At 53.9% G+C, this 24,567-nt stretch overlaps 1 protein-coding gene across 2 annotated transcripts; it reads right to left on the minus strand.

The window, feature by feature from the left end:
- Nucleotides 1–1,388: 1,388 nt before the first annotated feature.
- ACOT8 (acyl-CoA thioesterase 8) lies at nucleotides 1,389–22,705 on the minus strand. 2 transcript variants are annotated; one of them, XM_032974798.2, is made up of 7 exons: nucleotides 22,236–22,705; nucleotides 19,931–20,067; nucleotides 17,598–17,823; nucleotides 16,778–16,935; nucleotides 14,777–14,968; nucleotides 4,686–4,772; nucleotides 1,389–2,191 (listed from the first exon to the last, which is right to left on the minus strand). In XM_032974798.2, the coding sequence occupies exons 1-7, from the start codon at nucleotides 22,340–22,342 to the stop codon at nucleotides 2,061–2,063; spliced, it is 1,038 nt and encodes a 345-aa protein (XP_032830689.1). In that variant the 5' UTR covers nucleotides 22,343–22,705; the 3' UTR covers nucleotides 1,389–2,060. The 2 variants fall into 2 exon arrangements, with proteins under 2 accessions (XP_032830689.1, XP_032830690.1); XM_032974799.2 differs by lacking the exon at nucleotides 4,686–4,772 and having other exon boundaries at nucleotides 22,236–22,698.
- Nucleotides 22,706–24,567: the final 1,862 nt, after the last annotated feature.

Consider the following 24,567-nt stretch of genomic DNA (forward strand, 5'->3'; position numbering starts at 1 on the left):
CCGCTAGGCCGGGTTGTTTTTGTGAACGGCGAGCGTGGCGGCCGCCGATCCGTGTTCAGGATGCCCCGGGTTGACGTCGGAATGGCCCTGCGAGCCGATCCCGCGCTCCACTCAAGCGGTCTGCCACTGCGAGCCACTCCCGCAACTCCTGCATCAGCTCCCCCACTCCCCACCCCGCACTCCCCCACTGCCCCACTCCCCCACTGCCCCACTCCCCCACTCCCCCACCCCCCCACTCCCCCACTCCCCCCCACTCCCCCACTCCCGCACTCCCCCACCCCGCACTCCCCCCACTCCCGCACTCCCCCACTCCCCCACTCCCCACTCCCCCCACTCCCCCACTCCCCCACTCCCGCACTCCCCCACTCCCGCCTCCCCCACTCCCCCACTCCCGCACTCCCCCACTCCCCCACTCCCCACTCCCCCACTCCCCGCACTCCCTCCCACTCCCGCACTCCCCCACTCCCCACTCCCCACCTCCCACCCCCCCCACTCCCCCACTCCCCCACTCCCGCACTCCCCCACTCCCGCACTCCCCCACTCCCCGCACTCCCCCACTCCCGCACTCCCCACTCCCGCACTCCCCCACTCCCGCACTCCCCACTCCCGCACTCCCCCACTCCCCCACTCCCCCACTCCCCCACTCCACCCCACCCTCCCACCCCCCACTCCCCCACTCCACCCCCCCACCCCCCCAAGCAATTTTTCTCGCTCGCGCCGCTGTCCGACTCCGCGGTGTTTGCGCGTCGATTAGTCGGCCGTGTGCGAAGCGATTATTATCCGTTTGTACTGTACGGAGGATTCCGCACTGGAGGATCCCACACGAATCACATTGGGCAAACAAAAAAAAGTGATTCTCAAATCGGATCGAGGGGCTGAATTGTGATCGTCCATCGCATCGAATTGCAGCGGAACGGGGGGGGGGGGGGCTAGGTAGGTGGAGGGGGTGCGATGTTACCCTCCTAATTAGCGCACGCAGGTTTAGCGAACAGCTACGCGGAGTGGTGACTCCAATGTCAGCGTCTCTTTGGTCTTGATCTCTGGGTGGGTGAGATGAGTCGGTGGTTGGGTGGGGTGAGGCGAGCGCGTAAGTGGGTGAAGTGTGTCGGGTGAGTGGACGAGTAGGATGCTCCAGTGGGTGTGCGGTGAGCGGGGAGCGGCAGTGTAGCGGTTAGCGTGCTGCGCTTCGAACCCGGTCATCCAGGTGCGACTCCCGCTCTTGGCCAACATGAGTGACGATTATATTAATATTATCTGAACCGGTTATGGGCCTTCCGTAGGTCGATTTAGCCTCAAATGAGCACCTCGTGCGGTGTGTAAACATCGCCAGTAGGGAGATAAAGGCGGCCGGGCGTGGTGTTGGACAGCCACCCCCTCGTGTCCCGTGACAGGTGCTCGCTAACAGCACTTGCCCCAACAATCTGCTAAGGCTATACAGGTGAACTTGGTCTTTGTGTGGTGAGTGTGCAGTGGATGTGGTGGATGAGCGAATGACCGAGCGAGTGAGTGGTGAGTGAGTGTGTGGTGGATGTGGTAGGCGAGCGAGTGAGTGGTAAGTGTGTGGTGGATGTGGTGGATGAGCGAACGGGCGACCGAGTGGTGAGTGAGTGTGCGGTGGATGTGGTGGATGACCGAACGGGCGACCGAGTGGTGAGTGAGTGTGTGGTGGATGTGGTGGATGACCGAACGGGCGAGCGAGTGAGTGGTGAGTAAGTGTGTGATGGATGTGGTGATGACCGAGCGGGCGAGTGACTGAGTGGTGAGTAAGTGTGTGATGGATGTGGTGGGTGAGCGAACGGGCGATCGAGTGAGTGGTGAATGTGCGGTGGATGTGGTGGTTGACCGAACGGGCGAGCGACTGAGTGTTGAGTGAGTGTGTGGGTGGATGTGGTGGATGACCGAACGGGCGAGCGACTGAGCGGTGAGTGTGCGGTGGATGTGGGGGATGAGCGAGCGGGCGGGCGGGCGAGCGAGCGCGATGGAACGAGCCGGCAGGGGCCGGGCGGCGTTCCAACTCCGCCGTGGCGAGCCGCGGCCGCCAGGGGTCGGCCTCGGGGCCTTCACAGCTTGCTGGCTGGCACGGCTCCTGGCGTCTTCTGGCGCAGGCGGAAGACGCCCTCCTGTGCGCAGGACACTGCCAGCGTCCCGTCCCTCCTCCACAAGCGGCCCAGCACCAGGCCTCGGCTGCTCCCTGCGGGCGCACCAAAGGGGCGGGCCCACCGACCGCCGCCGGCGTCACGTCGCCGTCAGCCAAATTGGCGGCCCAAAAGTATCCGGCGGCTCGCAGCCATCGGGAAAGCGAGCTCCGGCGGGGGGAGGGGGGGGGCTGGACACGCTGCGTACACGTGTGCGCGTGTGTGTGTACACGTGTGTGTGTGTACACGTGTGTGTGTGTACACGTGTGTGTGTACACGTGTGTGTGTACACGTGTGTGTGTGTACACGTGTGTGTGTGTACACGTGTGTGTGTACACGTGTGTGTGTGTGTGTGTACACGTGTGTGTGTGTACACGTGTGTGTGTGTACACGTGGGGCAGTTGTGGAGAGAGTGGAGAGTTTCCCATACCCTGGGCAGTGTGCTTATGACTGGCTCCAGTTTAACAGCAGAGGTCTCACTCCGAATCAGTCGAGCGGCAATATCTTTTCATCGGTTGCGTAACGCTGTGTGGAAGCTACCTGGTCTGTCGCTCCGCACTAAGCTTCAGGTCTTCTCGGCCACGGTCATTCCCTCCCTTCTCTACGCTTGCGAAACGTGGACCCCCTAATGGAACATCTTCGCCGGTTAGAAACATTTAGGCTGACCTGCCTACGATCCATCCTGGGTTTAACCAGACTGGATTGTGTGAGGAGCTCACAAATCCTTGAAAGATCTGGGGCAGGGTCCCATCGGTGAGCTCCTCCGGCAGGCAAGGCTGCGATGGCTGGGTCATGTAGCCCGCATGCCCAGCCACCGCATGCCGAAACAGCTTTTGTTTGGCCGGATTGAGGGGGCTAAGCGGGCGCGGCACGGGCTAGAGAAGAGATGGAGTGATGTGGTACAGGAGGACGTGGAGCTGAGTGGACTTGCCGATGACTGGTACCAGCGGTGTCAAGATCGGCCTCTGTGGAGGAGGCTCCGTGAAGGATGCTACTGGGCAGTTGGAGGCAGTCGCCCTCCAACAACAACGGAGGGCGGAGGAGCGACGCTCACAACAGCGAGCGGAGCGCCGGGTGGCTAAAGCACAGCAGGTTGGCACAGTAGGGGCACAGGTGGTGCATCAGCCAGTCATCTCAGTCAGTCGACCCGTGGCACCTGGGTCTGCCCCGTGACCTCCTGCCAGCGGGCGTTCGACACTTCACGTGGCCTCAGGGTGCACATAGCCTGGCACAAGCGTCGTGGTGACGTCACCGCCACTTAGTGGCGAATGGCGGTTGTTGTTGTTGTGTGTACACGTGTGTGTGTACACGTGTGTGTGTGTGTACACGTGTGTGTGTACACGTGTGTGTGTACACGTGTGTGTGTGTGTGTACACGTGTGTGTGTTGGCACAGTAGGGGGCACAGGCGGTGCATCGGCCGGTCATCTCAGTCAGTCGACCCGTAGCACCTGCCGGGTCTGCCCCGTGACCTCCTGCCGGCGGGCGTTCGACACTTCACGTGGCCTTAACGTGCACATAGCCTGACACAAGCGACGTGGTGGCGTCACCGCCACTTAGTGGCGAATGGCGGTTGTTGTTGTTGTTTACACATATGCTTGTATGCTGGATTTTAAAACATTCAGACTGATCTGCCTACGATCCATCCGGGTTTATCCAGGTTAACGACGACACACAGTGCCAATGTCTCACAGCGTGCGCGTGTGGGGTGAGCAGCAGAGTGGCGTTTAGCTCGATGCGCTACAAACCCGGCGACCCGAGTTCCTTTCCTGCTCACGGCCACCAACACCAGTGACGGATTTATCTGAACCGGTTATGAAGCTGAGCCTCGTGACCACGATGAGAACATGGAAACTCCAAATATACAGCAGGTGTCAGAGTCAGGATCAAACCCACCAGGCGAGGTAGTTAACATCTTCTCACCACCCCCACATCACCCCCACATCACCCCCGCATCGCTGTCATGAAGCAGCACTTCTGCCTTTTATAACGGACATTATAGAGTCTCACGGCCGGAACACAAAGTGTTCCCATTTATATCAAGATGTCATTATGGTCAGAGCCGCTAATGCCACCACACATCATTGCTGACGCGTTCCGCCCTCTGACAGATCCTGCACAGTAGAGACACGGAGCGACCTCTACCATCTGCCCTCACACAGAGAGCCATAGCCTTCCCACAGGAGACCCACACACTCACACAGAGAGCCATAGCCTTCCGACAGGAGACCCACACACTCACACAGAGAGCCATACACTCACAGAGCCATACACTCAAACAGAGAGCCATAGCCTTCCCGCAGGAGACCCACACACTCACACAGAGAGCCATACACTTAGAGAGCCATAGGCTTGCACAGAGGGCCATAGGCTTCCCACAGGAGACCCACACACTCACACAGAGAGCCATACACTCAAACAGAGACTCATAGGCTTGCATAGAGGGCCATAGGCTTCCCACAGGAGACCCACACACTCACACAGAGACCAATACACTCAGAGACCCAACACACTCACACAGAGACCCACAGGCTGCCCGCACAACATCTCACCATCTGGCCTCAGGTCTTCCCCGTGGTCATCACCGCGTTCGTGAAGGCCATTCCAACGCCTGCCCCGGTGGTCGGCCGTCCTCCACCCTACGCACGGGAAGAACCGAGCGTAGCCGCCGCCGCCTGATGGCACATCTGCACCTCCCCCCCCCACCCCCCCCCCCACCCCCCCCCCCACCACCAACACTCTCCGTCTCCCCCGCCAGAATTTCTACCGCAAAATTCTCGGCGTCCGTCTCGAGACGCGCTTCCCCCCCCCCCCCGCCCCCGCCCCTCCACCCCCCGAGTTCGATACCCCAAAACAACTTCCTTTTGTCGAGCCGCCGCCGCCGCCGCCGCCGAAGAAGTCAGCAGCTTCCGGCTCTCCGGCGCTGACGGTAGCGTGGGCAGCAAGTGCCCGCGGACGCGAATCGTCGTCACGGCCGGGACCCTCATCTCTCTCCTCTTCCAAAAGCGGTTTCCTCGGCCCACCGCAAAGCCTGACCCCCGCCAAACAGACGCGCCTCTTTACCCCCTCCCCCCCCCCTCCTCCACACCCCCCCCACACCACCACCACCACCACCGACCCCTCCGGCATTACGGACGTCACTGCCTAAGGACGCGAAAGTCCGCGCCCGCGCCGACCTCCGCTCCGACTACCGCGACGCGCGATCCCTCCTCCGCGGCCGCGGCCGCGGCGATCGACACCGGCCCGAGCCCGAACACAATTGGCCGCGCGTCAGCGCCGGCGGCGACTCTGAAACCAAAAATCCGCAGCACAAACGAAGTCGTCCGTTCAACGGGAGGTCGGCGCGAGCGTACAAAATTAACCGCGTGGACGTCAATGACCGCCGTCGCTTGCGCTTGCGCTTGCACGCGCAAGCGAGCTGTTGGGGAGTGCCCCCTCGAAAAAAAGGTATCTGTCCTACTCTTCCACGCGGGCAGCCAGACGTCATCGAAGACGTGCGAGTGCCCAGACCGTACGTGGCGGCGGGGAGAGGAGTTCAGGTTAAATTGACATTGAATGAATGCACCTTGATTCACGGCGAGTGATACGTATCTCAACCGGTTCCGCATGGTTGTCTACCCCCCGGTTTCACCGAAACCCGCAACTGACCAGCGTTGGGAAGTATGGCAAAAAAACAGCCCCCACCGTCCGTGGCGGGGAGGCCTTGATCCAGCAGTGCGTGTTCAAACGCACGTTGTGCATGCACGACGTACTGGCACGCAAAAAAAATTAAATCACCCCTTCCTTCCCGTCTTTGTCTCTAGACAAGAAATAAACTCAACTTTAAACTATAAACTGATTTTTATTTGACCACGTAGGACGCACCGAGCTATATACAGCTCTTTTTCAGAAGCGATCTGCCCACGAATGATAGCCCAACGAAGTGGCTCATCACGTGGAAATGTATAGCAGCCAAATTCACCTTATGGCGGTACTCCGGGGTCCCACAAGCCCCCCCGGCTCTCGCATGAACTGCGTTGCGACGTCATTTTACGTCCGTTGAAGGCGAACGACACAGGCGATCTATTCCTCTCGACGAGCTCTACGCGATGTGCCAATCAAAGTTTCAAAGTTTTGTTTGTGACTACGGCAATTTTGGCAACGACGGGTGCTTGGTGAAGAACGAGAGGAATGATTTCTGGTGGGTCGCGGCATTCGTTTGTGTGCGCGGAGTTGGGACGGAGTCGCCAAAAAAACGGTAAATTAATTACGATTTCGACTTGAGTTGATTCTGGACCCCGGGGCTCCCGCCATGAATGCTCAAGCACTCCAAATGCATGAGTCTAACCGCGGAGGGAAAAGACCCCGGGAAAAAATCCACGCGACCACGGGGAGAACATGCACACTCAAAATATGCAGGCGTCGGGCTAGAACCCACGACCTTCGCTGCACACCGGGCGAGGTAATCAACATCTCGCCACCTTGGCGCCCTGCCCCCACTGGGTCAACTGCCGAGCCTGGAGGTGGGGGTCGAACCGGCCAGCTCAGCGCCGCAAGTGCGGTGCGCCCGCGTTACATCCCGGCGACGGACGTCACCGGTGCGATGAAGGCGAATGAACATTTGAGGAAGTACGAAAACGATACGTAGAAAATACTTCTGGCAGTGTTGGGAGCTTGAATGCCAGCGGGACCACCACTGAGGGCAGGACAGGGGAGGCATTTGACACGGCAGCCGTCGGAAGGGAAAATAAGCGGGCGTTTAGTGGCTGGGAGCGAACTTTTGTCCGAAGAAATGCCACAATTTGCTTAATGAGCAGCAATTAGGAGCCCAGGCAGCTTTTATCCTGGTCCACAAACACAAAATCAAGGCTCCACCACTCTCACATGGGCTCCAGACTTTGAGCCAAGCGCTTATTGGCAGCAAAAAAAAAAAACAGACCTCGCTTTGTTTCGCTAACAACATTTTTTTTTTCCTCCAACGGACGCTCGCGGACGCCCGAGGCGGCCACCGCTGTGGGCAGCAGGGGGCGGTGCAGCCAGATCCGCTGTTGTACCGTACCGCTACGCTCCCACGTCCACGGCCCCCCCCCCACCTACCCGCCTTCAGGAACACGTGTTGATCAGCAGGTAGTGGGGGGGGGCGTGGGGCTAACGGTTGTTTGCCCATACTTCCACACTCTGGAATTCCCTCCCCATCGTCGTGAATCCCTGGCTCTTATAGAGTGCAGTACAACATCACATGTTTGCTGGTCTGGCCCCTCAATGCCGCCCAGGACGTAGCCCCGCAGAAACCCTACAGCGCTCTGGGCTTTATTTTATTTTATTACTTACGCATGGCGGTCGCCCATCCAAGCATTACCGAGGCTCAACCCCGCTTAGCTTTTCCGCGCTGCGATGAGATCGGGCGCATTCCACGTGATTTAGTCAGAGGCGTGTGTAGTAAAAAAACGACACGCGCACACGAACACGTGTAGCTGCGCACGTGTACGTACGTATATAGTCTGCCCTGGAGGCTAAGGGAGGGGGTGGTGGTGGTGGTGGTACCCACAACTTGGCACGGACTTCAATAACTCCTCGGGGAGCCACGAGAAGCGGTTTTTGTGGGGAGCGCCATCCCGAACAACGCCGGCATGCGGCTGTGTCGCATTAACCGAGGAATGCCGCGCGATGGGAATTCACGTTTTTTTTGTTTTTGTTTTGCCTGCAATGCCTTTTATTGCCATTGATGCGCCCGCGCCCGCGCCCGCGCTATAACGCTCCTGACGACGCGAACGCTACGTGTCAGGTGTGCGTCGCGACCCGGCCCATTAACAAACTGGCCACGCTGATAAAAAGGGTCGGCCCCAAAAAACTTACGGTGCTCAAACCAGACGAAAAAACAATCATATTGTTGGTTCTTTCGGTAAAGTCACGTTGAAGGGAAACAATAAAATAACAAAATATTTACATATATATGTAAATATTTACATATATTTTATTATTTTATTGTTTCCCTTCAACGTGACTTTACCAAAAGAATCAAGAATATGAATCACTGCAGTCACGAAAGCTTTAAATCGAAAAACAATTAGTTACAAAATATATATATGCGAACGACTTTTGACCCCCCCCGACAGCTACCCGTCAGAATCCGTGCTGCTAATGAATGCTTCTGAAGACAAAACGCATTGTGGAAAGCGTTACATGATCCACACGGAGGCATGACTTATACCCAACTAGTTTATTATAAGTGCCATCTCGGTGAGTCTTCCTCTACTACATACACGCCACACACACTACAGTCGCACAAACACTACACACACTGCATCCACACGCCACACACACTACAGTCACACAAACACTACACACAGTGCATCCACACGCCACACACACTACAGTCACACAAACACTACACACACTGCATCCACACGCCACAAAGACAATCGCACAACCACCACACACACACATACATATCAAAGACACACACACCAAATAAGAAGACAAAGATCCCCCCGTATAGCCTGAACAGACTGTTGGGGCAAGTGCTGTTAGCCAGCACCTACGAAGGCCGGCACGGCACACGAGGAGGTGGGTAGCCACCACCTCTATCTCCCTCAGTGGCGACGTTTACACACCTCACCGGGTACTCATTTGAAGCCGAGTCCACCTAGGGGAGGCCCAGGACCGGTTCAGATAATCGTCACCGGTGTTGGCCGTGAGCGGTATTTGAACTCGGGTCGCCGGGTTCGGAGCGCGGCGTAGCGCTAACCGCCACACTGCCGCTCCCCACCGGGCCTACCTCTCTCTGCGAGGCGGCCGGGGCCTCTGAGAGGCGGCCGGGTCTTGGAGAGCGAGATGACATCACTAGGGTCCCACAAACCCAAACCCTGCCAAGTGCCGTGTTTACACAACCGCGCAGCTATGTGCTCAATTCATGGCCCTCGCCTGCACGTTGTGTGCATGCGTGTGTATGTGGGGGAGGGGGGAGCGGTGGTGTAGCGGTTAGCGCTACGCTGCGCTATGAACCTGGCGACCCGGGTTCGATTCCCGCTCATGGCCAACACCGGTGACGATTATCTGAACCGGTCCTGGGCCTCCCCCCTAGGTCGACTCGGCCTCAAATGAGTACCCGGTGAGGTGTGTAAAGATCGCCACTAGGGAGACAAAGGCGGCCGGGCGTGGTGCGGGACACCCACCCCCTCGTGTGCTGTGCCGGCCTTCATAGGCGGTGCTCGCTAACAGCACTTGCCTCAACAGTTTGTTCAGGCTATGCGGGGAAATCTTTGTCTTTTATGCGTGTAACGATTGTGAATGCATGCAGTGCGCGTGTAGTGTATGTGCGCGCGTGTGTGTAGTTCGTGTATGTAGTGTGTGTTTGTGGTGCGTGCGACACGTGTGTACAGTGCATTATGCGTGGCGTTTGTAATATTTGTTGGAGTGTGCGTGTGCGTGCATTCACTGTGCGTCGGTGCTCGCTGACAGCACTTGCCTAAAAAAGTCTGCGCGGCTATATCGGGGGGTCGTAGCCTCCACCGTGCGTGGATGTCAGTGGCTCGCGCACTGCGCCACGAACCGGATCACCTGAGTTTGTACCCTGGCCGCGGTCCGTGGCGAGTGATATCGGAACGGGTCCAGGGGCTTCCTGGACAGCGACTCGGCCTCAAACAAGTTGCTGGTGCAGGGTGTAAACGCAAGCACTGGGAGATAAAGGCGGCTGGGCAGGATTCAGGCCACAAACACCCACTTGTGCGACACGGCGGCCTTAATAGGTGCTCGCTGACAACACTTGCCCCAATAGTCCATTAAAAAAAAATATTCAAACGAGGGATCTTTGTCTTTGTGAGCGTATGGCTTTGCGTGGCGTTATTGGCGACGATGTTTATTCTAGATTCGAAGCTTTCGTGACTGCAAGGATCCATACTCTTTGGTTCTATTGGGTAAAGTCACGTAGGCAAAAAAATAAAATAACAAAAATCACGACGTTTCGGCCACAACACAAGAGCGGCCTTCATCAGGTGAAGGGATCAGACTGTCTCGAGGATCCCTTCACCTGATGAAGGCCGCTTGTGCTGTGGCTGAAACGTCGTGATTTTTTGTTATTTTATTTTTTACCTACGTGACTTTACCCAACAGAACCAAAGACGATGTTTATGACGACGACGACGACGTCAAGTCCTAATTACGATGACACTTAAAAACGGCGAAAATGGCGGCAACGATCCCGAAGGCAACGGGTGGGAATTCGGACCGGGACGACCGCGCGCACAGTGGCCGGAGTCAAGGGTCAAGGAGAGCTGCGTGGCCACTGAAAAAAAAAAGGGAGGGCGTCTGAAAAAAATTCAACGGTGCCAGGGAGACCGAAGTGTGTTCTCTTCCTCCGAGTTCCCCCCCCCCCCCCCCCGCCAACTCGCCCTTGCGGACGGCAATTAATGCGCTTGGCGGACCGTGAATTAATTACGGACAAAAAAACCCTAATTAGCGTGGGGGGGGGGGAGGAGGGGGGGTCGTGCGTGCCGCCCCCAAAATTTGGTTTTAATTGAGCGGCGAAAGAAAGAAGCCGGGCGACTTGCCGTGTGCGCTGTTTGCCAAATATTTTGCCAACCGCGGCTCGTTCACGTCGCCCGCCCCCCCCCCCCGCCCCCCCAATCCCCTCGGCGCGCTCCGACCGCTTGAGCTCGCTCGTCCTAACCCCTCGCCCTCCCGCTCGCTTGCACGCTGACGACACGAGCAAACCATCGTCACCATCACCGATCCCTGACGCCTGTATATCTGGATTGTGCGTGTCTCTCTCCGTGCGTCGAACTTTCGTTGCTATCTGACGTCACATTTTACCCAGGCCTATTCCGGGGGTAAGGCCTGGCGAGAGGCCCCGGGTGGGTGTGGAGATACTCACAAGCCCCCCCCCCCCCCCACCCCCCCCCCCCCCCCGCCGCTGGGCGCTGTAAAGTTGGAGTTTGTCCCAGTAGACGAGAGGGTCCCCCCAATGAGACTTCGGGCTTCAGAAAGGAAAACTCTTCACTGTTGTTTGTGCCTATGCACCGAACAGCAGTTCAGGAGTATTCGGCCTTCGTGGACATGGCGGGTGCAGTTACTCGACAGAGCGCTGCCTACCGACCCCACAGTCTTCCTGGACGACTTCAATGCTCACGTGGGAAACGATGGAGATACCTGGAGAGGCGTGATTGGGAGGAATGCCCCCCCCCCCCCCCACCCACACCCTGATCTGAACCCGAACAGTGAGATGTTATTGGAATTCTGCGCTAGTCACGGAACGTCAATAACAAACGCCGTGTTCGAACACAAGGATGCTCATGAGTGTACTTGTTACCTGAGCACTTTGGGCCTAAGGTCAATGATTGACTTTTTAGTCGTATCATCGGACCTAAGGCCGTAAGTGTTCTGGACACTCGGGTGAAGAGAGGGGTCAACCGATCACCACCTGGTGGTGAGTTGGATCCGATGCTTAGGGCACCAACCAGATAGACGCGGAAGGCCTAGACAAATACTGCGGGTTTCATGGGAACGTCTGGTAGAAGTCTCTGGGTCTTCTGCCGGATGTTCCCATAAAACCCGCACTATTCGTGTGGGCCTTCCGCGTCTAACTGAAAACAAACGCACTCCAGGGGAGGTCGTGGACATCGAGTCCGAGCGAACGATGCTCAGGACCTCGACTGTCGATGCAGCTGTGAAAAGCTGTGGCCTGCAGACAGTTGTTGGTTCTCAAGGCGGCAACCCTAGGACCTGCTGGTGAACACCAGTGGTGAGAGAAGCTGTCAAGTTGAAGGAGGAGGCTTTGCGGGCTATGCTCACAAAAAGGTGTCACGAGTCAAATTGAGAGGTACTGGCTTGCCAAGAGGGCGGCAGCGGTAGCAGTCGCTGAAGCGAAAGCCCCCCGGGGCATGGGAGGAGTTTGGAGAGGCCGTGGAGAGGGACTACTGGGCAGCCTCAAAGATCTTCTTTGGTTCTTTCGGTAAAGTCACCACGTAGAATGAGAATAAAATAATAAATTGATAAAATAAAATAACACAATAATATTCTCACGACGTTTCAGCCACAACACAAGCGGCCTTCATCAGGTGACAGTCTCGTCCCTTTACCTGATGAAGGCCGGTTGTGTTGTGGCCGAAACGTCGTGAGAATATTATTGTGTTATTTTATTTTATCAATTTATTATTTTATTCTCATTCTACGTGGTGACTTTACCGAAAGAACCAAAGAAGATGAATCCTTGCAGTCACGAAAGCTTTAAATCGAAATTTAGCCTCAAAGATGTTCTGGCAAACCATCCGATGCCTTAGGCGGGATCGACGGGACGTGGCCCAGGCTGTGTCTCGGTAAGGGCGGCGGCGTAACATTGAACTCAACGAAGGAGGTAGTCGAGAGGTGGCAGGAACACTCTGAGGAGCTTCTCAACCCGGTGGACATTCACTCCTCTCAGGAGGCAGCCCTGGAAACAGGTGGGAGGGGTGCGGGGGGGGGGGGTCGGATCCATCGCGGCTGCTTAAGTCGCTGCGGCGGTCGCGGGCCTTCGTAGCGGCAAAACTGTCGGGGCGGACGGGTGTAGGGGTGTCGTGGTTAACACGCCTCTTCAATCTTCCGTGGAAGGCGAGCAACGTACCCCTGGATTGACAAGCTGGGGTCGTGGTGCCCATTTTTAAGAAAGGAAGGGGACCAGAGGGCGTGCTCCAACTGCAGAGGGATCGCACTCCTCAGCGTCCCAGGTAAAGCCGATGCCAGAGTGCTGAATCTGAGGCTGCGGCTGGTGGCCGCAGCCTCAGATTCAGCAGGAGCAATGCGGATTCCGTCAGGGTCGTGGAATGGACCAGCTCTTCTTCCCTCTCACAGATATTTCAGGGGGTGTCATGGGAGTATGCTTTCGCAGTGGACCGCTGACTTTTGTAGACTTGGACCGTGTTCCCCGGCATGTCTTGTGGGAGGTGCTGCGGGAGTATGCTGTAGCGGTGCCACCTGCGTGTGCTGTCCGGTCCCTCTTATTCCCGGAGTGAGAGCGATGTCCGTATTCTTGGGTGTCAAATGAAAGTCGCTCACTGTGGGTGTTGGACTCCGCCAAGGGTGCGTCTTGTCTCCACTCCTGTTTGTGATTTTCACGGACAGGATATCAGGGCGCAGGCAAGGTGTGGGGAGTATCCAGTATGGGGGGCATGAAGCTGGCATCGCTGCTTTTTGCAGATGTCCTCTTTGCTTCGTCAATCTGTCACCTCCAGCGCGCACTTGAACGGTTTGATGCCGAGTGCGAAGGGGCTGGGATGAGGATCAGCACCTCCAAATTTGAGGTCACGGTTCACTCCCAGGAGACGGTGGCATGTGCTCTTCAGCTGAAGGGGGGGGAACAGCTGCCCGTAGCGGAGGAGTTTAAGTGCCACGGGGTCTCCTTCGCGAGCGATGGCAAGTGGGAGCGGGAGATCGGCCGGCAGATCGGCGCGTCATCCGCGGGGATTATTGGGCGCCGTGCCGTTCCATGATAGTGAAGCGAGAGCCGAGTTCTTGAACAAAAGCTCTCGCGATTTACAGGTCCATCTACATTGCCACCCTCGCCTATGGTCATGAGCTTGGATGATGACCGATAGGATGAGATCGCGGGTGCAAGGGGCCGAAACGAGGTTTCTCCGCAGGGCTGCCGGGCTCGCTGCCCGTGATCGGGCGAGGAGCTCGGCAATCCGGGAGAGCCTCAGCGTCGAGTCGCCGCTCCTTCGGATCGAGGGGAGCCAGTTGAGGTGGTTCGGGCATCTGGTAAGGATCCCCCTGGAACTCTTCCCGGGCACGTCCCACTGGAAAAAGACCCCGGGGTCGGCCCAGGAGACGCTGGCGGGACTATGTCGCTCGGCTGGCCTGGGAACGCCTGGGAATTCGCCAGGAAGAGCTAGAGTCCGTCGTCAGTGATAAGGGAGGTCTGGACCAGCCTTATTCAACATGCTGCCGCCGCGAGGCTGGCCAGGACAAGTGGATTCGAGAAACGAACAAATACATGTCGACGATCACAAACGGTTACGTGTATTGTTTGTTATAATATCGGAATGATTTACTGCCCTGGGGAGGTAACAGGAGACACGGGGAGGTGAAGAGACAGATTGGGACGTAGAGGGAGACAAGGGAAGGAGAAGATGAACACAGAGAGAAGGGAGACGTGGGAATAAGGGAGACACGGGGAGGAGGATAGGGACTCCGGATAGTGAAGGGAGAAATGGGGAGAAGAGGGGAGGCACTGGGAGGAAAAGGAACACGTGGAGAGATGGCAGACATGGGGATGAGAAGGGGTGCCGCTATGGCGGGATGTTAACTACCTCGCCTGGTACGCAGGAGGGTTTGAGCCCGACCCTGACCCCTGCTGCTGTATATTTGGAGTTTGCATGTTCTCCCCGTGGTCGTGTGGATTTTTTCCCTCATACATTTAGAAACGGGCGTTTAAGAGTTATTTGGCTGTTATAAATTTCCACGTGCTAAGCCGCTTCTGAAAAAGAGCTGTACAGCTCACTGATCCTCACCTGGTCAAATAAAAACGGTAAAAAAAAACAATAGTTTACGAGAACGCGTTGGGAGTTCATGTGACACCATCTTCACTCGTGCTGACAACGGGGCAACAACAACAACAACAACACCAACGATCTCGACGACGGTGGCGATGATGACGACGGTGAATGGCGAAACGGCGAATCAAGCCACTCACCTGCCCAGGGGCTCTCGCACTCGTACAGCATCCACTCGTCGGCGCGGAACGGCGCGTGGAACCACAGGGAGTGGTCGAGCGACGCCATGGACCTCATGGGCATGCGCACGTGCGGATGCCACGCCGTGCGTACAAACGAGTAGTCCGAGATGTACGCGGCCACGCAGCGGTGCATGTTCATATCGCCCTCGCCTGGCAGGATTAAACGCACGCACGCAACAAAAACTTGACGTGCGGCAAGTGCGGCCGTACGACCGCGGCGAGCAACGCGCAGAGACGAGGATTCTCTCACAGGCTCCATGAGCGGGCACCTGTCGAGGCCAGCACGGCGCACGAGGCGTGGTGGTGCCTGGCACGCAGGAGGTCGTGGAGTTCGATCCCGACCCTCTCTCTCTCTCATCATCATCATCATCACGGTGGCTAAGAGATGTTAACTGCCTCGCCTGGTACGCAGGAGGTCGTGGCGTTCGATCCCGACCCTCTCTCTCTCTCATCATCATCATCATCACGGTGGCTAAGAGATGTTAACTGCCTCGCCTGGCACGCAGGAGGTTGTGGCGTTCGATCCCGACCCTCTCTCTCTCATCATCATCATCATCATCACGGTGGCTAAGAGATGTTAACTGCCTCGCCTGGTATACAGGAGGTCGTGGCGTTCGATCCCGACCCTCTCTCTCTCTCTCATCATCATCATCATCACGGTGGCTAAGAGATGTTAACTGCCTCGCCTGGTACGCAGGAGGTCGTGGCGTTCGATCCCGACCCTCTCTCTCGCTCTCATCATCATCACGGTGGCTAAGAGATGTTAACTGCCTCGCCTGGTACGCAGGAGGTCGTGGCGTTCGATCCCGACCCTCTCTCTCTCTCTCATCATCATCATCACGGTGGCTAAGAGATGTTAACTGCCTCGCCTGGTACGCAGGAGGTCGTGGCGTTCGATCCCGACCCTCTCTCTCTCATCATCATCATCACGGTGGCTAAGAGATGTTAACTACCTCGCCTGGTATACAGGAGGTCGTGGGTTCGATCCCGACCCTGACGCCTGGGCTTCTGCTGCTGTATATTTGGAGTTTCTCTCTCTCTCTCTCTCATCATCATCATCATGAAGGTGGCTAGGAGATGTTAACTACCTCGCCTGGTGTACAGGAGGTCGTGGGTTCGATCCCGACCCTGACGATGCCTGCTGCTGTATATCTGGATTTTGCGTGTCTCTCTCCGTGCGGTTGCGTGGATTTTTCTCCGGGTCCTCCGGCGTTTCCTTCCACGTTTAGAATCAACATGCATTTAGTGTATTTGGCTGCTATGAATTTCCACGTGATAAGCCACTTCGTTGAGCTATCATTTGTGGTCAGGTTCCTTCTGAAAAAGAGTTATACAGCTCACTGGGCCTTAAATGGTAAAATAAAAATAGTTTATCGTTTTTCCCTCCACATTTAGAAAGATTCACTTGGAGCACTTGGATGCTATAAATTTCCTACATGACAAGCCACTTTGTTGGGCTATCATCTGTGGCCAGGTCGCTTCTAAAAAAACTGCTACACAGCTCAGTGGGCCTTACCTGGTAAAATAAAATAAAAAAATGTCAAGTTAGTTTTAGTCGTATAGTAGTCATCGTTACACTGCACCACGCAACCCATTCAAGGACGGGGTTTTGATCTCCTATAACTGCGTTGTCTTTTTTTTTTATTTAAAGCTTTCGTGACTGCAGTAATTCGGTAAAGTCACGTTGAAGGGAAACAATAAAATATATATAAAACAATAAAAATTCTCACGACGTTTCGACCATAACACACCTGATGACGACCGTTTGTGTTGTGGTCGAAACGTCGTGAGAATTTTTATTGTTTTATATATTTTTTATTATTTTATTGTTTCCCTTCAACGTGACTTTACCGAAAGAGCTAAGAATATGCGTTGTCTTTGTCGCTAGCGGCCTCACACGGAAACAAAGCGATGAAGCAAGGGCCGGAACTGAAGAGGCCGTTGACCCCCACCACCGACCTATGTGCCCCTTCGCCCGGACCCAGAAGAGCTGCCTGGGCTCGAGGGGGGTGCCGGGAACGTAGTCGATGGGAAGCACGGGACGAATCTCGATGGGAACGTCTTTCGCCAGGATCTTGCTGAGGCCTAGTCGGTGTCGCTCGGACAGCAACGGGTCCCTGGGGGGAAAGAGGGGGGAAAAAAACACAAACACAAAACACGCAGCACGATCAATGTGGAAGCGGATCGCGGACCAGTAAAAGGCGTCGAACGCTCGTCACAAACAACGTTTGGCCTCGCTGCATCGCAAGCTCTTCGCTCGACGGCAGGACGGGATGGATCGTAGGCAGGGCAGCCTGAACGTTTCAGGCCGGCGCGTGCTCAGTAACGGCAATAAAAGCCACCAAGTGGTGACGTCCATCATACGTAGAAGCCCTTCATCGCCATCATCATCGTCGTCGTCATACTTCTCCATCCCATCAGCTCAAGAGCGACGATGGGTACGAATAAACAGAACGGATTTTGCTGGACCGCCCGCTACTACCCAAAGTTTATCCTCAGCACACACGTGCACACACACACACACGCGCGCACACACACTCATAAAGCCTCACCGTGGCATTGTTACCGTAAGGCTTCAAGCCGGCACCCACACCAACACACACACCCACGCACTCAGAAAACATCACCGTGCCATCGTTACCTTTACAAATAAAAAAAAGAAACTGGATAAACTCTGGACAGACGGGTAGGCGAGGGCAGGCAGCCCGAATGTTTCATGGTCAGCAACACGCGACAGCACACGCGCCCCTCCGGTAACTCGGCACTACACTGGCATCACCGCATGGCCTTGTCGATGAGCTCTGCCCACGTGAGCAGACTCTCGGGGAGCGGCGCCTCGGGCATGCAGCACTGGTGCTCCATGGGGCTCGGCTGGTCCAGCTGGAAGGAGGCCTGGCACACGAAGATGGCGAGGCCGTGCTGCACGGCTCGCACCGAGCGCACCGAGAAACTGCGGCCGTCGCGCACGAGGTCCACCTGGTAGAGAACCGGCACCCGCGGGTCTCCTGCGACGACACCGTGCCAATGCCATTGACGATGACGACAGAACATAGATGGACTCGTCCTTCTAAATAAACTGCCAAATCGCTGCGCGTGGCGCTGACGTTTTTTTTTATAAATAAATAAATACACCGTTAAAAAATAAATAAATTTATGTAAACCGACACACCTGATGACGACCGTTTGTGTTATGGTCGAAACGTCGTGATAATTTTTTATTGTTTTATATATATTTTATTATTTTATTGTTTCCCTTCAACGTGACTTTACCGAAAGAGCTAAGAATACCTAAGTTTTCGTAACTAGTTTTTGGGTAGGAACCCCGGCCGCCACCTCCCCCCGCCCCCCCAGCCCCCCCTCCACCATCCGACACAGTCAAACAAATTAAATTGTCACGTGGCAAACAAGCGTTTAACGTGCGCCAATTGTTATTGCAACTCACCAGTGATTTGAAGAGCAATCCTCATGACCAATAGCCACTTCAGTTAATGAGCACGTAACGACGCTTCAATTCATCATCGTCACGATCAACCATTACCTATCCACTGCTGGATGAACGGTATGAATGACTGTGTAGGATAGTGCTGTATAGGTCTTCACACGTGTGCAGGCTCATTGTTGATGTTACACTATGATAAAAAAATGGTGAAGGATCTTCATCCGACAGTGAATTGATCACGGCTGACAATGATGATGATTTAATGAGAAAAGGTCTCGCTGAGTTTTAAGACCTTTTCAGGATTGGACCTGGCTAAATTGGGAAGATTTGGCCAATTCATTTTTTAAGGATTGTGTTTTGGTGTTTGACTTGAAGTGCTTATACAACGTGATGGAGGAGACTCATTAATAATAATAATAATAACAACAACGGCATTTATTTACGCGGGAAAGCGTCACCGAGTCTCAAGACCTTTTTGGGAAGGATTCCGCAACATTCGGATGTCTGAAAAGTTTACTTTTTTAAGGAGTGTTTTCGTGTTTCACTTCTACGCAGTTAAAGGACACGATGAAAGAGAATGGCGATCATGCTTAAGACTCATCACAAAGGCAACACAATTTAGGAAGGCCAGAAGGCACCACTTCGTCTCAAGACTTGTTCTGAGGATAGGTGGCAAGACTACGCAGACATAGAAAGACAGGAGGAGGACACGCAGGATCGCCGCGTCCGTATGAACAAGTGAACCTGGAGGAGCCACTACTTACGATCTAAGGCAAGAAGGAGAAGCGGAGGGAAGGGTAAGAAGAGAGAGAGGAAAGGCAGGCAAAGGAGTATATTGGTTAGGTCATCAAGAGGTTAAGAAATGAGACCCACAGCTTCCTATTATCAGAATTAAGATTCATGTTTACTGGAATCCGATGCGCTATAAAGTTATTTTTCACCGACGTCCGCAAGGTGGTGGTGGTCAGTACGTGGATAACGATCCACAGGTGGATCGCAAAAGATATGTTGTGGATCTCAGGGTAAATTAGAACAAATGCAAACATAAGCACCCGAAACATTTCGTTACAGCTGATGATAAGTAAAAACCCCCAACGAAGAATTTATATATTTAAAACATACTTAACCTCTACCTATAGATAGCGCCGGTTCCTGCGTATGTCTAGGGTATGTTACGGGGCCATATCCGTCCGGGAAATTGTTCGTCGGAAGCTTTCTGCTGGATCGCGGAGCCTGTTGAGAACCACCAGAAAGTGGATCACTATGCCAGGTGTGTTGGCCGCTGCCGCTGTATCGTAAAGAAATAAATCAACAGGGAAACATACCTCCTTCACATGTTTGTATCCCCCACTTAAAAAAAAAACAAAAAAGTTAATATTTTTTGCACATCCCCATCAGCCAGACGGCAGATCCGAAGTGGATAATTTCAGCGGCATCGGTTCAACACAAGCGAAATTCTCGAACCAATGTCGACGTCGACGGTCGACTCGTCTTGTCAGAGCAAAAGGGCTCGCCCGCCACGGCGCCGGTGAGCTGACGGGACGTCTATAGGAGTCGGCGGACTGAGCCGGGCAGCGCTGATTTGAAGGAGCCTGTTTCGGCGCTCGCGCAGCGCGGCGGCGTCGGAGACGCGACTCGCCGGGACTCGCCGCGTCAGGCCCCCGGCCACGCACCTGGACGCACGAAGTAGCAGTGGAGTGAGTGCGCGTGGAGGCCCTTGCCCACCGTGAGCCCGGCCGCCACCAGCGCCTGTCCCACGATCTGCCCGCCAAACAGCGTGTTTGACCGTGGCACCCAGGGATGCGACCCCCTACGCGTGCACACAGACAAAAAAGAGACGCCTTCTTTGGTGCTTTCGGTAAAGTCACCACGTTAGAATGAGAATAAAATGATAAATTGATCAAATGAAATAACGCAATGATAAAATAATCAATTTATGATTTTATTCTCATTCTACGTGGTGGTGACTTTACCGAAAGAACCAAAGAAGATGAATCCTTGCAGTCACGAAAGCTTTCAATCGGAAAAAAAGAGATGTCCCCCCCGGGTGTAGCTTTAACAGGCCGCTGAGGCTAGTGCTGCCGCACGTACGCACGTTTGAACTGCTTTCGCACGGTACGTGTGGCCAACCGTGCAGATCGGGGGCGCGGGGGAAGGACGACAAACTAAACACCAAAAGCGGTGCTAAAAAAATGAGTTTTCAAATCTAGCGAGCCTCTGAAGGCTGGCGGAGGACACGAGGCGGTGGGTTGCTCGCACCACGCCCGGCCGCCTTTGTCTCCCTAGTGGCGATGTTTTTGCACACCGCACCAGGCACTCATTTGAGGCCGAGTTCGAACTAAGGGAGGCCCAGGACCGGTTCAGATGATCGTCACCGGCGTTGGCCGTGAGCGGGAAACAAAACCCGCTTCGCCAGGTTCGTAGTGCAGCGTAGCGCTACCCGCTACACTACCGCTACCCAGTATACAAATACACCAGCATCATGTCGACAAGCTGCCACCATCTCTCACTGTGATGCAGTAGAACGATCCTCTAAGTGGTTCTATCCATCGCTGGACGACCTACTCAATGTAGCTCTTCGTTTCAGGCATTCATTTGGTAAAATTAATTTTCACTTTTGGTCGCTCAGGGCGCCCTCTGCTGCCGAATTTGTTTTTTTTTCCCGTGACCACGTTCAAAATGTACGAAGACCAAGTTTTAACTTTAAGCCCTGTAGAGGCAAGTGATGTTTGTGAGCACCTATTTAGGCTGTGGTGGCACTTGTGTTAGTGAAGTCTATATCAGTGTGTACGTGTGTCAGTGTGTACGTGTGTCAGTGTGTACGTGTGCACGTGTCTGTGTGTCAGTGTGTCAGTGTGTACATGTGTCTGTGTGTCAGTGTGTCTGTGTGTCAGTGTGTCTGTGTGCACGTGTCTGTGTGTCTGAGTGTCAGTGTGTCTGTGTGTCAGTGTGTCTGTGTGCACGTGTCTGTGTGTCAGTGTGTACGTGTGTCAGTGTGCACGTGTGTCAGTGTGCACGTGTGTCTGTGTGCACGTGTCAGTGTGCACGTGTGTCTGTGTGCACGTGTCTGTGTGTCAGTGTGTACGTGTCAGTGTGTACGTGTCAGTGTGTACGTGTGTCAGTGTGTCAGTGTGTACGTGTGCACGTGTCTGTGTGTCAGTGTGTACGTGTCAGTGTGTACGTGTCAGTGTGTCAGTGTACACGTGTGTCAGTGTGTACGTGTGTCTGTGTCAGTGTACACGTGTGTCAGTGCGTTAGTGTGTCTGTGTGTCAGTGTGTCTGTGTGTCTGTGTGCAATGCGCACTGTCCCCAGCATACAGTGACTGTGCCTCAGTGTGGCTTCCGTGGGTCACTGTAGTACAGTACAGTGCACTGTATCCGGTACGATTAAAAACACAAAACATGAACATTTAAACTTCCCCATACACCACAACAACAACATCATCACCACCACCACCAACAACAAAATGTTATCCGCCCCCTTTTTTAATTTGACCTAAAACGCAAAACATTAACATCGCGTGCAGCGCGCGGTTAAAATTCTGCATCTTTAACGCGAACACCAAAACCACCGCGCCCCCCACAACTCGTTAACAAACACTAACATCTTGTTAGCGAATATCAAACTGCGTCCCTTTTGCGTCTCGCCCTACTATTCGGCGGGTGGCAATTCCACGTTAGCGTGGCAGGCGCCGGCAGGTCGTTCCGCGCGCATGGGGGCGAACGCGCAAACGGTACTCGTTTTATCGACCGTGACGACCGCTGGTGATGATGATGGTGATGGTCATCATCATCATCACCGTCAATGTTTGTGGCATTACAAACCATCTCCGATCAGCACGACAGACGGAGAGACGTTGCAACGGCAGGCCCACTCAACGCCGCAAATAAGCACATTATTATGGCAACGCTAACGCCGTTTAACTTTGACATTTAAAAAAAAAACGGTACAAGTTTTAATTTAAAAATAAATGTGACCTGTAAAGGCCCTGGTCGATTTTCTCCAGAGTGAGGACGCTCGTCACCAACACGCTGCGCAGATCCTTCTCCTCCTCCTCCTCCTGCTGCTCTTTAACGTCGGACATGTCGCTCGGCGGTTGCTTCGTCAACACAACGAGATGTTGCCTAGTAATAAACTCTCGTTCTTTATTTCACTTTGTTGTTGTTGTTTAATCACGAGATCGCCCGGTGGCTCTTCTGGACTTTGTCGCCGCCGCCACAGCCGCCTGTCCGCGTCTACGTGAGGCTATGACGTAGGGTCGTGACGTCGCAACAACTACAACAACTACTACAACTATTATAACTACAACAACAATTACTACTACAATTACTACAATAACAATTACTACTACAACAATTACTACTACAATAACAATTACTACTACAGCAATTACTACTACAACAACTACAACAACTACTACTACAACAACTACAACAATTATTACTACAACAATTACTACAATAACAATTACTACTACAACAATTATTACTACAACTACTACTGCAATAACAATTACTACTACAACTACTACAAAAACAATTACTACAATAACAATTACTACAACAACTATTACTACAACAACTACTACTACAATTACTACTACAATAACAATTACTACTACAGCAATTACTACTACAACAACTACTACAACAACTACTACTACAACAACTACAACAATTATTACTACAACAACAATTACTACTACTACAACAATTATTACTACAACAACAATTACTACAACAATTATTACTACAACAACTACTACAACTATTATAACTACAACAACAATTACTACAACAATTACTACAATAACAATTACTACTACAACAATTATTACTACAACTACTACTACAATAACAATTACTACTACAACTACTACAACAACAATTACTACAATAACAGTTACTACAACAACTACTACTACAACTACTACAACAACTCTAGATTTAAAGCTTTCGTGACTGCTAGGATCCATACTCTTTGGTTCTATTGGGTAAAGTCACGTAGGTGAAAATAAAATAACAAAAAATCAACTCCAGCTGTCAATCAACTCCAGCTGTCCATCACCTCCAGCTGTCCATCAACTCCAGCTGTCTATCAACTCCAGCTGTCCATCAACTCCAGCTGCCCATCAACTCCAGCTGTCCATCAACTCCAGCTGTCGATCAACTCCAGCTGTCTATCAACTCCAGCTTTCCATCAACTACAGCTGTCCATCAACTCCAGCTGTCCATCAACTCCAGCTGTCTATCAACTCCAGCTGTCCATTAACTACAGCTGTCTATCAACTCCAGCTGTCCATCAACTCCAGCTGTCTATCAACTCCAGCTGTCCATCAACTCCAGCTGTCAATCAACTCCAGCTGTCCATCAACTCCAGCTGTCCATCAACTCCAGCTGTCCATCAACTCCAGCTGCCCATCAACTCCAGCTGTCTATCAACTCCAGCTGTCCATCACCTCCAGCTGTCCATCAACTCCAGCTGTCTATCAACTCCAGCTGTCCATCAACTCCAGCTGTCCATCAACTCCAGCTGTCCATCAACCCCAGCTCTCCATCAACTACAGCTGTCCATCAACTCCAGCTGCACATCAACTCCAGCTGTCCATCAACTCCAGCTGTCCATCATCTCCAGCTGCACATCAACTCCAGCTGTCCATCAACTCCAGCTGTCCATCAACTCCAGCTGTCCATCAACTCCAGCTGCCCATCAACTCCAGCTGTCTATCAACTCCAGCTGTCCATCACCTCCAGCTGTCCATCAACTCCAGCTGTCTATCAACTCCAGCTGTCCATCAACTCCAGCTGTCCATCAACTCCAGCTGTCCATCAACCCCAGCTCTCCATCAACTACAGCTGTCCATCAACTCCAGCTGCACATCAACTCCAGCTGTCCATCAACTCCAGCTGTCCATCATCTCCAGCTGCACATCAACTCCAGCTGTCCATCAACTCCAGCTGTCTATCAACTCCAGCTGTCCATCAACTACAGCTGTCCATCAACTCCAGCTGCCCAACTGGGAGCTGAGTTGTCTGAGGGGCGGTGAAGCCTCGATAATAATTTGTCTACATTGGCCTTCAAATGAGTTAGCTGGCCCAGTGGTGGACTATCTGTTTGCTTAAACGCGTCAATATTATTATTCCTTGATCGTTTCTGCGTGCGTTAAATATCGGCCGTTCCATCGGATTCCGGGTGGGGGGTGGGGGGTGCGTCTTATAATCCGGTATTCTTCGTCCGGCCCGACCGGCTGACCAGAGACGCAGAGCCACGCCTGCAATGTCGCATTGAGGCGGCCGAGTCGGGAGGAGC

The sequence above is a fragment of the Petromyzon marinus genome, chromosome 54, assembly GCF_048934315.1.
Source record: "Petromyzon marinus isolate PM22_M1 ecotype Great Lakes invasive population chromosome 54, UKy_Petmar_22M1.pri1.0, whole genome shotgun sequence".
In the NCBI taxonomy this organism is placed as follows: Eukaryota; Metazoa; Chordata; class Hyperoartia; order Petromyzontiformes; family Petromyzontidae; genus Petromyzon; species Petromyzon marinus.